Below are 13,415 nucleotides of genomic sequence, written 5' to 3' on the forward strand. Positions count from 1 at the left end.
CTTTGCCATGAAGTGGAAAGCGTTCTCAACAAAACCGGGAAGACAATGCCAAGGGTTTCAAAGCCTACAACAGGACAAAAGTCTGCAACTAATTACAATGAAACACCTGTATATTCATTTTGGAATTAAATATCAATGTAACATTCACAAATCTGAATACTATGCTGTGTTCACATTGCTGAACAAATCTTTATTAATATTTGCATGATACTCATAACACTTGTGCATTTATTCTGTAAAATGCAAAGCATCACACTTATCCAGAAATTTAAATGAACAAATATCTTTCACACCTTCAAATCTTGCCATTACACAGCTAGGGGTCAATTATTAACACAAAGACCTTGTTTGGTTATGAAAAAGTCAGTCTTTCATAGAACGTGCTGAAGTTTGCAAACTGATTCATGGAATGGCACCAAATTGTTCATGGAGGATTAAATTAGGACACATGGCGCATACTTCTGAAGTTTGTGCTTTGATAACAGTAAGAGAAAAGTTATTTCAATTTAAAATTAATGCAATAGTGTTTGGGCAGGGAAACGTCGCCTTTGACAAAACTCTGAATCATACGAGAAGTTACACAGTTTGATTTCCGTAATAGGTCAATTAATCCTCAGATTTGTGCTCAGCATTGTGTTATAATTCTGCTACCTGTGCCACCGCCCTTCAGTTTAATTTCCCCATCGCTTTAAATAGTCCAAAGGAAGAAGTGCACCCACTTCAATTCTTCACACTTCTTTTCCTAAACCACATATAAATCAGAAAGGTCGGCGGAGCGGGGAGTCGTTATTTGACGATGCATCAAAGTGCAGGAAGCCACGTTGGGCTTGCAGAAACCAAGATATTTTCATAAGCGAGAGAGAAGAGTTTTCATAATTTATTTCAGTGTATTTATTGTGATGAATTGTAACAATCTTTTCTGAATGAACGGGGGGCTATCATGTCCTTATCTTTGCATCTTTAGGTGATATAAAGGCAGGTGACTTTTAAAACATTATGGTCTGATTTAAGTCACGTTGCTCTATTTTTTGGATGGTTACAGGACCAAAATGTATTGCAATCACCCGACAGCTCTCCACAAATCAGCATGTCCTGAACTCGGCCATGACTCCCACAGCATCCGAAACCCCCTGACACTACGTTTCAGTATGTCAATTACAGAAGCGGCAGGAGAGATTTGCCCATTCTCCTTATCTCAGCACGCAAGCATCCTGTTTCTGCTGCCACCGCGTAGCAGAATGAAAGGGCAACAAAAGCAGTGATTTCTAGACACTCGCCATTGTTTGTTTATCATCATGTCGCCCCCCCCTCTCTCTTTCACTCCCACATTCATCATCAAATCAATTAACTACTTTTTTTTTTTTTGCTTTCAACCCTCCACGTCTCGCTGAAGTGGGAGGCACAACTCCCACACAACGCGGTGTAAAAGCACAGCTCTGCTTAGTGGACAATCAGGCACTCTAGGACTAATGCACACAACCCCTTCGCTGCCAGAAGCGTCACACAGTAAAAAATAAACGCAAATTCCGATTAATTCAAATTCAGGGGCTGACCATCTAGAAAGATGTCCTCGATGAAAGTTTAGAAGCAGCTCAAGGCAAGCGCGATTAGTTCAGCTCTAATCCTCCTGTACCCGATACTTCAGTCTCAGTGGTGAACCCCTATCAGGATAAGACTGACTAATTTGTATTTCCCCATCAGACCATTTCTCAGTTACAAATACACCCTGCAGCCACTGCTCCACAAACTTAATGTCCCCTGACTTCCCAAATAACTGGAATGAGATGCAACATTTAAACCTCTTATTTATGTTCCACACTAGAATTTTAATTATACGAATCTGTGTGCTTTCAATTTCCGTTGTGCACATCTACAAAAACTAAAGCATCACAGATCAGTCCACACACAGCCCAGCATCTCCTGACAGGCCTGGGTAGAGATCTGCCTTCTCTGCTAACCCAAACTCAGCAAGCCCAGAGACGTCACTCATCTTCGTCGATTTAGACTCTGTTCAAGCGAGAGAACCTGACAGCCAGACACACTCCATTTAAGGGGTCCATAAAGAGCGCTTGCCCACATCTTTCCAAACCTCCCCGCACATATGGCGTCTGATGAGCCGCGGGAGGTGTGGCCTAGCCATGCATGACCACATGTGATTGCCAGGTGCGTGGAGATTAATAATTCAGCCCCTCTCCTCTATCGGAGCAATCGGCGAAGTAGAGGTTGACAACTTCTGTCAGGTATTGAGATTTACCATGTTGGAAAACAGACACAGTAAAGGGCAATTCCAATATTCACGGACTATGTCACAACTAACCATATCAGAGACGACGTTTGCAGTAAGTCTTGGTAAATTACAGATGTGGTTATTCACCTAAAAGTTAAGGTACTATATACAGTAGTGGAATGCACCCTGTACAGAATTCACAATGTACTGCTGTGCCCAGATTTGCCTAAAATTTCTAGCTTTGAGGGTCTAGGGAACGTGGCATTACACAAACTGGGATGGCAATAATTTATATTTAGCTAATCATGCAGCAGCAACAAGCACATGATAAGGGGTCCAGGAGTTCACCGGAAAACCAGAGGCCTCGAAAGCCAATTACGTCTGGTGTAAGAGGCACATCACTTACTGCGATTCGAAACAGTGACTCACATTTCAAGTGCTGAATAATTTCCTGTTGCTTTCCGACAGCTCAGTCTGAAAATCTGAAATCACGGTTACTGAAAACAGAGAAAGTGGCTGACGATACCGCGGACTCAAACTCCCGGGTGAAAGCCCATCGGGTTGACTCGGGGGCGTCGCAGGACCTCGGGATTATCCTCACCCGTACTGGCCCGTATTTGAAAGGGGGATTTAAACTCCACTTTTAGGGCAAATTCAAGAATGCTAACAACTTCTCTTTTCATTTTGAATTAATGAGTGAAATCCTGCAGAGATCCTCGGATCGCAAGGACGCAGTAGCCGATGGCAAACCCAATTCGCTCATAAAGACTTCAGAATGAATTGAAACCATCATCTTGCCAAATGCAGTTCAAACATTAAAACAAACTGCCGAAGACGGGTTTTCTTGCTCTAATTTTCCACAAATAAATCACTCTGCGGCCAGGCGGCGCTTGTGACTTACGATACTGCCATTGGAAAGGATTTCCCCTCCAGAAACCGTAGATCTCCCTTAAAGCCATAATAAAAAATTCAGAGGATTCACTATTTGTTGGCAGCATTAGACATTACACAACCCACCCATATACAGATTTTAATGTCTAGAGTGGATTTTAACAGATTGCCAGAAGACAAATCTAAAGTCCAACCCTATACTAGTGAGGCCTGCAATAAAAACAAAATGCAAATCTTTAACAAGGCAACAAACTTGCTACACCAGACCGGCACAGGAATGCTTATTCATAGCATCTCTGTTGACAGATGAAAGGAACAAATGCATACTATTTTATTAATCTTTGTAAAGATCCGTTATACAACGCTCTTAGATTGTGCGTGTGAAAAGAACACAGAAGCCAAGACCTAGAATCACTGATGAGAATTAATACATTGCAGCCGTGTTGGCCAGCAATATGGATTTTGTTCAAAGTACGGTATGAATCATTTGTGTTGCAGAACAAAAAAAAAAAAAAAAAAAAAAGCTTTTATTCATAATGGTCTGTCGAGTTTCTTCATATGCCCCTTTCTAGTGTGGTTTTAAAACGCATTCCTCGACTTTTAACACACGTTTGCAGCAATCAGAGACATAACATCTTCATAACAAAATTAAAACCCATTATGGAGGAAAACCATTAGGCTTGTGGGTCTGAGGAGAGAAGTTTACGACAGCGAACACCAGGGAGAAAATAAAAAGCAGGAATTGTTTATTTATAGCAGCAATTTCTATCACTTCTCTAAATGGCTGAAATTAAGCAAGGCTTGCATGATAATAAACCAAAAACCTGCAGGAGAGTCCAAAAAAGGTGGCCTTTCAACTGTATATCGGATATCTAGCCAGAAACCAGTGCTACTCCTTAAATAAATACCCAAGCATCTTCATTAATGGAAGCAGATTTTTGTTTAAGAGAAAGATCCCACCGCACCCCCGAAACTCCCACGTCTACAGCTTCTGTTACAATTCGTCCTTGGAGGAAAGCAGTACCAGCCTTTAAAATCCCAGCAGCGTCTCCCCAGTGGAAACGAGCATGACTCCTCATCACACCCTTCGGGAGGGAGGTGGAAGGGGGAAGCCCAGGACAACAACTTAAATACCAACCGTAAATTAACTTTTCAGTTACAGTCATGAGCAAATCCTCTTCTATAAATCTGGCCCCCTGGTTGTGTTTGAGTGGGAAAAAAAGCCCTCATTACGTTCACACACAGTTCAGCAGGCTGGTGCATTAGTGTGTGTGTGGGGGGGCAGGCTCCGATTAAAGAACAGCTGCCCCCCGAGCTGTAGTTTTCACGTATGCCCGAACATAACGCTTTAGTAACTTGGCTATGCATCTCTTTCAAAAGAACACTCGAATGCAAGGAATTGTCAAATCAAATCCTTCTGTTCCCAGTTTATCCATTTCTGTATTTTTGGAAGCGTTCACATGCAGCCACTCAATTAGTAGCCCACACTGAAGCCGACGACAGGGTTTAAACGGTGTGCGTTCGAATTGTGAAAAGCTGAAAGGAAAATTACACTGTGATGTAGCAATTAAACGCTTAAGGAAACATTACCGAGGGATCGATGATGAATCGTATGAAGATTTTAAATGTGCGACACATAATTACTGTATATATTACACGTCTCCCCTTTCCAGGTTTGCGGGGCCTATTTTAGTACTGAAACTTACAATATAATGAAGAGATCGGATTAAATGAAGGATTAGAATGTGCGACTGTTTCCTGTAAACGTCTGCAATTCCATACATGTTCCAAATTCCAATCTTAAAAGGAAAGCCTACTTGTCAGGTTCCGATGCCGATAGATAAATATAAACACACACAATCACAAAAATGTTAACACTTAGGCTTAAATCGATTTAGAAAATATCTGTAATATGAAGTCTCTATACATCTTACACCATTTCCATTTCAACAGCTTTTAATTTCCCCCAGATTCAGTATTCAGTAGTTTATTTCCTTTGCTGCTCCGCAGAAGCCAGCAGGAAGCTCAGGCTGTGCTTTTTCGCATCGTGACGTACAGCACAATGATTGTGCAGTACAGTACAGCCCTGGGATCTGTGTAAGCATTCAAATGTACATTTCAATAGCTCCTTTGTCTGCACAGGCTGCGGGGGCAGGGGAGACGGTTGATTTGGACTAGGTGTAGATCTGAATTTGGGTCAAGAGGCCAAGGACTGTCCTTTCAGATTACAGAGACCAAATCTTGATGACATAGAAATACACCCGGCCGTAGTGAAGTTGTTTTTACTGGCGACTTAAAAACGATCAGAACTCATCCTTAAAATGACTGTTGCTTCAGAGATGTGCACCACCAGTATCCTTTACTACTCCAATGTAACTATAACACGAGTGCAGCATGTTTTGAGGTCGACTTGCATAACACTGACACACAAAAGAGACTGCAGCATCACCAGCAATCATAATAAAAGACATTTACATGAACCAGAGGCCTGCGTTTCAATCTCATTTCCATTTCGAAGCTCAGCAACGACTCCGTTAGCCCCACGCACAACGTAAAGCCCTTCTCTAACCACAGAAAATCAGCCCAGTAACCCCTTTCGGCTGCTGGTGGGCTGCTTGTTCTCCGGTAGCTCAAACTTGAAGGCGCACAGGGAAGAGCCATGGCAGTCGTCCAGCTTTATGCAACCAGGCTGAGGAATATCAATAACCGGCTCGACGCCTGGGGGCTCTTCAGCGCTGGCATGGCAGCCTTCACTTCGAACCAGGAGCGAACCGGTGAGGGGGGGAAACATCTCTATTATTATTGCGATGTACTTGGAAAGTAGAGACAACGTAGCGCAGCCCAAATCAACCCTCCGTGGTGCTCGGCAGCCGGGCTCATTAAGCACAGATGTTACGATGCGACGTCTTTGATCGCTCCTGTTGTCAGGGCCGTCAGTGTTGAAATGACAGGGACACGTCCAGGCACACGTTTGTTAGAGATCGTAAAACTCCCCAATACAGGTGGCTGGAGCGTGTCGAGGATGACATCACCACCAGGGAAGCTAAACGGCTGAGTTTCCCCGTTAATTAGGATTGGGATGTGCCTTTTTTAAATCACCGGCTGAGAGTTCATTAATCAGTTGCGCCAATTTATTATTGGTTTAAAGACCAGTGACACTCGGATAAACATCCAGGAGAAAATAAGTGCCTGTATAATCGGATACAAAGCTACTAGGATACTTTAACGTTTACATCTGAAGTATAATAGATAAAAGAAGCCAACTTTTTGTCTCTAGGTCTAAACTGAAAAAGAAAGACGTCTAACCCAGAATCAACTCACCTGTTCCTTTATTTCTGTCCACATAACAGTACTTCAGCTCGTAGTCCTTTAGGATGTCATGCACCTCCTGCCAAGACAAAAGTAGAGATATTTAACAGATGACACATTGTAGACAACAGAGCGGCAGGATTTACCGTGTTTAAACCCACACTCCTGACTCAAAGGTAAACTCGGAGAGGAGACTTTTCCTGGAAGGGGCCCAGCTACATCTAGATTAACAACACGACACTTATTTATTGAGCTATACCATACAACAAAAACATACCGCACTGTGTGTCGTATAGAAACTGAAAGTAAGGCTTTGACTTTCACTTGCAAATCTACAACCATTTTTGTGTCAAGGGAGCTTACTACCGACTATAAATGCGTAGATTTGACATTGTGGCATTAATAACATGGGCTATACGTTTATTTCAATTAGCTTATACATATTCTCAATCACAGTAAGCTATAGAAATGAAGGCCTGCTACAGTAAGGCCATCCTCTCCCTGCTGGTCCGTGCAGCTCAGCCATATTCCCCGGTCGAGTTAATTAAAACATATGACAATTTGGACGCTCAGCGATTCTCCCACACGCGAGGGAGACGGCATCTTCTACATCAGAACGGAGACTGCGTGTGTTTTCACTCCAGGACACAATTAAAACCTGACAATATACGGAAAGCGGAACGCATAGGCTACCGCTGCTCAACTATGCAAGGGAAATCTCAGATCTGCCCCCCCATCATCCAGCAGAGAACCACCCACGGAAAAGTCATCCACTTATGATCAAATCTCTTAAGAAAACAGACTTGGTGAAGAGCTCTCGTTACAAAAGGTCAGAACTTGGAATATGTTTACAGACAGTTTGAGCAGGAACCTACAGGATCCAGAGCGAGGTGGTGATGCATCATTTCTCCGAGCACTTGGCGCTTGTGTTTTCAGCCCCCCCACTTCATTTCCCAAGATGTGCATTTTATTTCCTCTGCAACTAAATCATAAATCAACATTACTCTGGTTCCAACTGGGAATGATTTTAATGCCCAGGAAAGGTAGCTGAGAGTTTATCAGGTCACATTCATTATTTTTAACCAACTTCCAAAGGGCCTGAACGTTTGGAAAAACACCAGTAAAAGACCTGCATTAAGCCAACAGATAAATGTCCACATACACTCTTCTGTTTGCATAGCACTGTAAGTCACCTTTCCTCTCAGACGGACAGCAAACACAGGGTGAAGGACAGACTTCCGCTCGCAACCCAAGCCCTGTCCGCCAGGGACCGTGCATAGGTAATGTGCCAGGAGATCCGACAGGATGTGCGACGGATTCGGGATAGGCTTTCTTCTGATGATCACACCTCCTCGCCAAGTTAAAACTGGTCCAGAGGAGGAACTACAGCTCCAGGTATCTGAACTTTGAGAATCCCGGGACAGCTTGGCTCATGTATTTATATACGCGCTCTTAAAATGAACAGTACCGTTTAATGTTGAGAGGAGGAGAACATCTGAAGCAGTCGGTTTGTTTGGAAACACCGGAAGAGGTAAATTACTCATTATGAAAACAATCTTATCCTGTGCCTGGGAAAGGTATTTAAATAATGCCAAGAATACTGAGCTGAACTTGCATTGTTTAAAAAGCCATGCCCTTCGCCGAGGTTCGGTTTAACCAGCCAGTGCTCCACAGGTTTGAATGCGTTCACTCATCCCTAGACACGCACAGGGGGGGGAATATAGTGGACGGGCAATAGATTCCTTAAAAGGCAATGCAATACGAGGTACCCAAACATCACGGCAACATCCCTGTCAATTCAGTGCCAGACACAGATCTGAGCTTGTGCACCACACATTCATTAGGAATACATACATCCCTAACAAAAAAGAGCAGAGGAGCTCTAAATAAAGGTTTTAGTCAGATGTGAAAAACAATAAATCCCATTCATCGCATCTATGGTTTGTGCAAACATGCCTCGTCTCCATTATCTGCTGTTGTTGCTGCTGCTGCTGCTTGAAATACTACACTGAAGGATACAGGGTAGGATGCTCATCAAAGCGTAGGATCTAGTGCAAGATCTCCCAGCTGCCCTGATCTTTAACCTCTAAAACATTACGTCCACAGGTGTATGTTAAAGCAGGTGATAAAGACAAAATTAAACTAACCCCGAGCTTAGGCGAGATCTTGCCCCTTCTCAAAACCTATGCTCCTCTAAAAACGGACGCCTTGCACCAAAATCCCAGGTTTGCAGAAAGAGCTGCGGATCCGTACCGGCGCCCCCGCTGACCTTGTCAGTTCATGCAACCTGTCACAGGCCTCACCTGCTGCAAGGGGCTTTAAATAATTAACTAGCTTCATTTTTAGAGGAAGACTTGAATGAAAAGCGATTTATTTAGCAGTAACTTCATCCTGGGTTTAATTACAGACAGATGGTCATCTTGTGGCACAAAGTGACAAGGACGTGTGCTGCAGGCGTTTCAAGAGAAGATGTGGGACAAAATAATTTGAGCCTTTTAGCTTCCCATACGACTTCTGAATCTGTTGACTGTGCAGGTGGGAACTAGACAAGGAAAATGAAAGGTCTAGGCTATATAATGGGGCCATGAAACAGAGTTCATGGGACACATCCTACAGTCGCGCTACACAACCCCTCTGTCTCGAGCTGCTTGGAAACAGGCAGCGCCGTCCACAATCATGTGAACAGTCACACAGCATCCCGGATAAACAGATGCTGCTCTGCCTCCCCACTTCCACAGCCGTGGAGAGAATAGTGGTGCTATTTTTCAATTATATCACAGAACACACTGCATTTTAACTTAAATTATTTGCAGTTTGCAGCAGCTTCCTTAACACAATATACAGGTGATGCAGCTTGAAAACCTTTCCAAAACTTCAATTTTAGCTGTAGATGCATCAGAAAATAACACAAAACACTGGAATTTTCACTTTAAAATGTCTCTTTCAGTAACAGACAACCTCATTTTATGGTCAAGTGCCACGGTTTGATTATTTGGATTAATACATTTTAGCCAACATCAAATGTTAATCCATATTCATACATTAGTGGATAGAATGGTTTGCATTTTGCGTATATAATAAGTGCCAGTCACCTACACATAAAAAACAGCCTGCAAATTAATAATACTAGGCTAATTCATGAGGCCGCTGCGCATGATTAATATTGGCAAATCTGTATTGTCATCAGTGTTAGTGCTCCTTTAAATTGCATTGAAGGGAAACGCTGCTCCTGCAAACAGAGCAATCAGACAGACAGTGCAGAACAGCACGTCAATCTGCCTGATCTCTAGGGCACTATTTACCCAACATGCCATACCGGTGTATACAAGCAAGACAACCTGTAACAGCTTGCTTTTCAGTGCCAAATGCAAATTAAAACTAAGATCTCTCAATGGTGCGTTCATTATTCCCGAGAAGATTGCCACTGTGGTGCACACACACACACACACACCAGTGCCGTATATGAATAGAAGTGCACCAGTATTGTACATTAAAAGTGTTACAAAGTCAGCCCCCGTTTTGCAAAAGGACCCAAACAACTTCCCCCCCACGGCAGACCGACAGACCCGTCGCCTCCGCCGGGTGGGAGAGCTCGATAGCGTTGCATCACTCGAAACGTCACTTGCAATCAGCAGATGCCATGTTGCATGACTGCATGTACGTTTTGCACACGCACAAGCACACGCACACGGGTCAATTTAAGTTGCGCAACGTCAGACGGGCCACCAAGAAGCAACCAGTGAAACAACACAGAAGTAGCACTACTACAAGTTTACAAACGCATGCTCAGTGCGTGCTAAACTCAGCAGCTGCTGGAGTTATTAAAGATCATGGCTGTAGCCGAAACTGTACCCCTTCACAGCCAGTTCTCCTGCAACACATGCAGAAACCACCTCTGACTTTCTGATGCACTTTGCACGATTGCAATAATAAAGCACAAGCGCACAACAACACGCCACCGCCACCGCCACCGCGCAGCCCCGCAGCCCGCAGCCCGCAGCCCGGGGCCGGACGGGCGCTGTTGCGGGGCTTTTTCTCTACTTCTGGGTTGTTGTTTCTGGGCTCCGGCAACACGGAATTGACAGGCGCAGCAAAGTCACTCTAGAAGTGGCGGCGCTGCGGGGATTCAACGCACTTTCGCAGCCCTAGCAGGCAGAGCCGCATGCCCGCAAAGTTGGACGCAGTTGGGCCGGGGGCGCCGCCTCGGACCCCGGCCCGGCCCCGGCTGTACCTGGTTGGTGACGTCCTGGGGCAGGTTCTTGACGAGGATCTTCCTCCTGTTGCTCAGCTCCCGGCGAGTTCTCTCCAGCCGCCGCTCGGTCTCCTCCGGCTCCAGCTCGGCCAGGTCCCGCAGGCTGGGGCCCTCGGGCGGCGCCGGCGGCTCCTCGTCCGGCCGGCTCTCGGGGCTGTCGGAGTCCGGGAAGGGCGAGTTGTCCGGGTTCAGGTCGAGCACGCTGGGCGGCTCGACGGAGGAAGCGGCCGCCATTTTGAACAGCTCCGTGGTGAGTGAGCAGAAGCGGGCGGGGGGCGGTCTGCGGCTGCGTCACTCTAGAGGCCCAGGCCACGCCCCCATGCCGTCCGCCGCTCGCCCGGCGCCCCCCTCCGGCCGGCGTGGGAATGACAGCGCTGGGGAATAAATCAATTAAAAACACCTTCCTGTGGCCGACCCCTGCAATTAACCAGTGCAGTGGGTTGCATTGTTGTTACGGGTCAGAAAAAAGGTTGCAAAGTAGCATCCTTCCACTTTATGCACATTATACACTATGTAAAAAGTTAAGTCAGGTCAATAACAACAATAGATGATTGTTATTATTGATTATGAGGATTGTTTTTCATCATAATAGTAGCAACATCAGAGTTGCTATCCTTAACTGCACTCCAGCCCACGGTTTTGTCACAATTATATTTTTTTCCATTTCAGCAGTGCATTATATTAATTGTATTAATTGCTTGAAAAGTACCCTTTCTAAAAAGCCATTAAGCTCTCCCTTTACTCCCAGACAAGACTGCTGTGACAGTTTCCTTTCAGATACAAAGGCCTCAGCGAAGCAGTTGGCATGAGAATTGCAGGCCTCATACGACAGTAAAAGGTATAAAAAGGAGGAGGGGATGGCAGGCTCTTGCAGTGCCAATACCATTTATATAAGGGTAAGCCATCTCCTGTGGGTGTAAAGCAACTCACAGACGGAAGAGTAAATGCCAGCGCAATTGGCAGCATCTGGGGGAATCATCTTCATGTTCACACGAGCTACGTGCCTCGTATTTCTTCACATCAACTGGAGTCGGGTTAGATCCATGCATATAAAAACTAAAACTAAACATGTTAGATCGAATGGTCTCCCCTTGAAGACAACATAATTTCCTAAAAGGATGCATATATATATATAACCCTTAATACTGCACTGGCATTGTTTTGAGCTGCTTTGGCAGTATGGCACCAATAAAGAATTAGCATACAAAAAAACGAATGTCCAATGTGGAGGAAAGGAACACAGATGCTACCTCCCCCACCCACTTATTTACATTTTAAAAAGGCAAGAAATTGAGGAACATTCCAGTAGTAGGATATATTTTGGAAATCTTCAAATATTCAAGCTATACAATATATTTCACTGTATGATATGCACCTATAATTGTGTTGTTATTGGGGACACATGCATTTGGCTAACCCAATATATTACATAATATATCCCTGGATGGAAAATAAATCCAATCTGATAGCGTCTAGGGATCTCCATAACAGATGGCGAAGATGCTGCATCTTAACACAGGTCTTCTGCATTTTTTTTTTTAATTGATACCATTTAATGATGTGTATATATAGGAGAGATTCATTTTGATGTTTACACAACAAATAAGTCTAATGTTTGCTCAATTAACAGATCATGCACTGTGTCTGTTCTTAGGGCCCAATATTTAAGAAAGCATGATGCAAATGTGTGTAGCATAATGCATGAGAGTGCTTTCACAATGCAGTAAAATAATGTCATTTGTCAAAAGAAATGACTTCGACGTATAGCTAATTCCACACACACACATTGCACAGAGGGTGGAGAGATCAATTTTCAGGGAATATTGGTTATTTTCGAGTCCCATTTCCACGGCAGATGTACACTATAGATGACGTGTCTAGCCAACAGCAGGTAGTCAAATGCCACCAGTGTTTCCTGTAAATAAAACGGATTTAAAATCGGGATTACCCAAACAGATTGGCCATATGCTTAGCATTAAAAAAAAAAAAACACGTACGTGGCAAACAATCCACGTAAATGCCGTTTCACAAAGTGCAATGGAAACAAACACAAAAGAGAGTAATGCCATTAAAAATGTGATGCAGAAAAATAGTGCGTGGGAGTTGGAAAGGGGAGATTTCTGATGCACAAAACTATTGTGTAGGTGGGAGCGAGTGGCAGAGCAGGCTAATTGAACACCTGGGATGTGTGCGTTTATGTAAGGAAGCAGGGGGGACCTTGAACCTGGGGCTCGGGAGGAAGAGCGAGTGTGGGCGTGTGGGTGTCGGGGAAGAGGGCCCTCGTGTGGGAGAGGGGGATTATAGGACAGGGTTTCTTTATTTAATTCCATAAAAACAGGCTAGTGCTCCACTTTACCGACAGACAGATCTCTCTGTTATTCACTCAGTTCAGCGAGACCATGTAGAGCAACCGCTGAACGATCACATAAACCATTATGTTACCGTGTAACGTTATTAAAGTCTCACTGATTCGGTGTGTTCCTCTGTTTACACCACACTAGAGTGATATTCTTGCTCCTGAAGGATAAGCATCCTTTTCAATCGCGATGCCCTGAAGAGACTTGGACGTAAGCGGAGCGATTCTTTGGCACAGACAGGAAATTAGCCTCTCTTTTCTCTGACAGGCTGCCTTCGTTTGAAGCCGATCCAACACTTGGTCGTTATTGGGAAGATAAAAATAAAAAAATCGAAGTTTTAATTTCGAATCTCAAGGATCGTGTTGGTTGAGTTTAATCT

At 44.2% G+C, this 13,415-nt stretch overlaps 1 protein-coding gene across 2 annotated transcripts in view; it reads right to left on the minus strand.

Annotated features, from left to right (window-relative positions):
- raver2 (ribonucleoprotein, PTB-binding 2) overlaps nt 1–10,945 on the minus strand; it is a 29,249-nt gene extending 18,304 nt beyond the window's left edge. For both annotated transcript variants that reach the window (XM_066692252.1, XM_066692251.1), the window contains exons 1-2: nt 10,659–10,945; nt 6,440–6,506 (exon numbers count right to left, since the gene is read on the minus strand). In XM_066692252.1, the coding sequence (XP_066548349.1) occupies nt 6,440–6,506; nt 10,659–10,913 (322 nt within the window). In that variant the 5' untranslated portion in view covers nt 10,914–10,945. The remainder of the gene's footprint in view (nt 1–6,439; nt 6,507–10,658) is intronic.
- Nucleotides 10,946–13,415: the final 2,470 nt, after the last annotated feature.

This window comes from Amia ocellicauda, chromosome 19, assembly GCF_036373705.1.
Source record: "Amia ocellicauda isolate fAmiCal2 chromosome 19, fAmiCal2.hap1, whole genome shotgun sequence".
NCBI classification, from domain to species: domain Eukaryota; kingdom Metazoa; phylum Chordata; class Actinopteri; order Amiiformes; family Amiidae; genus Amia; species Amia ocellicauda.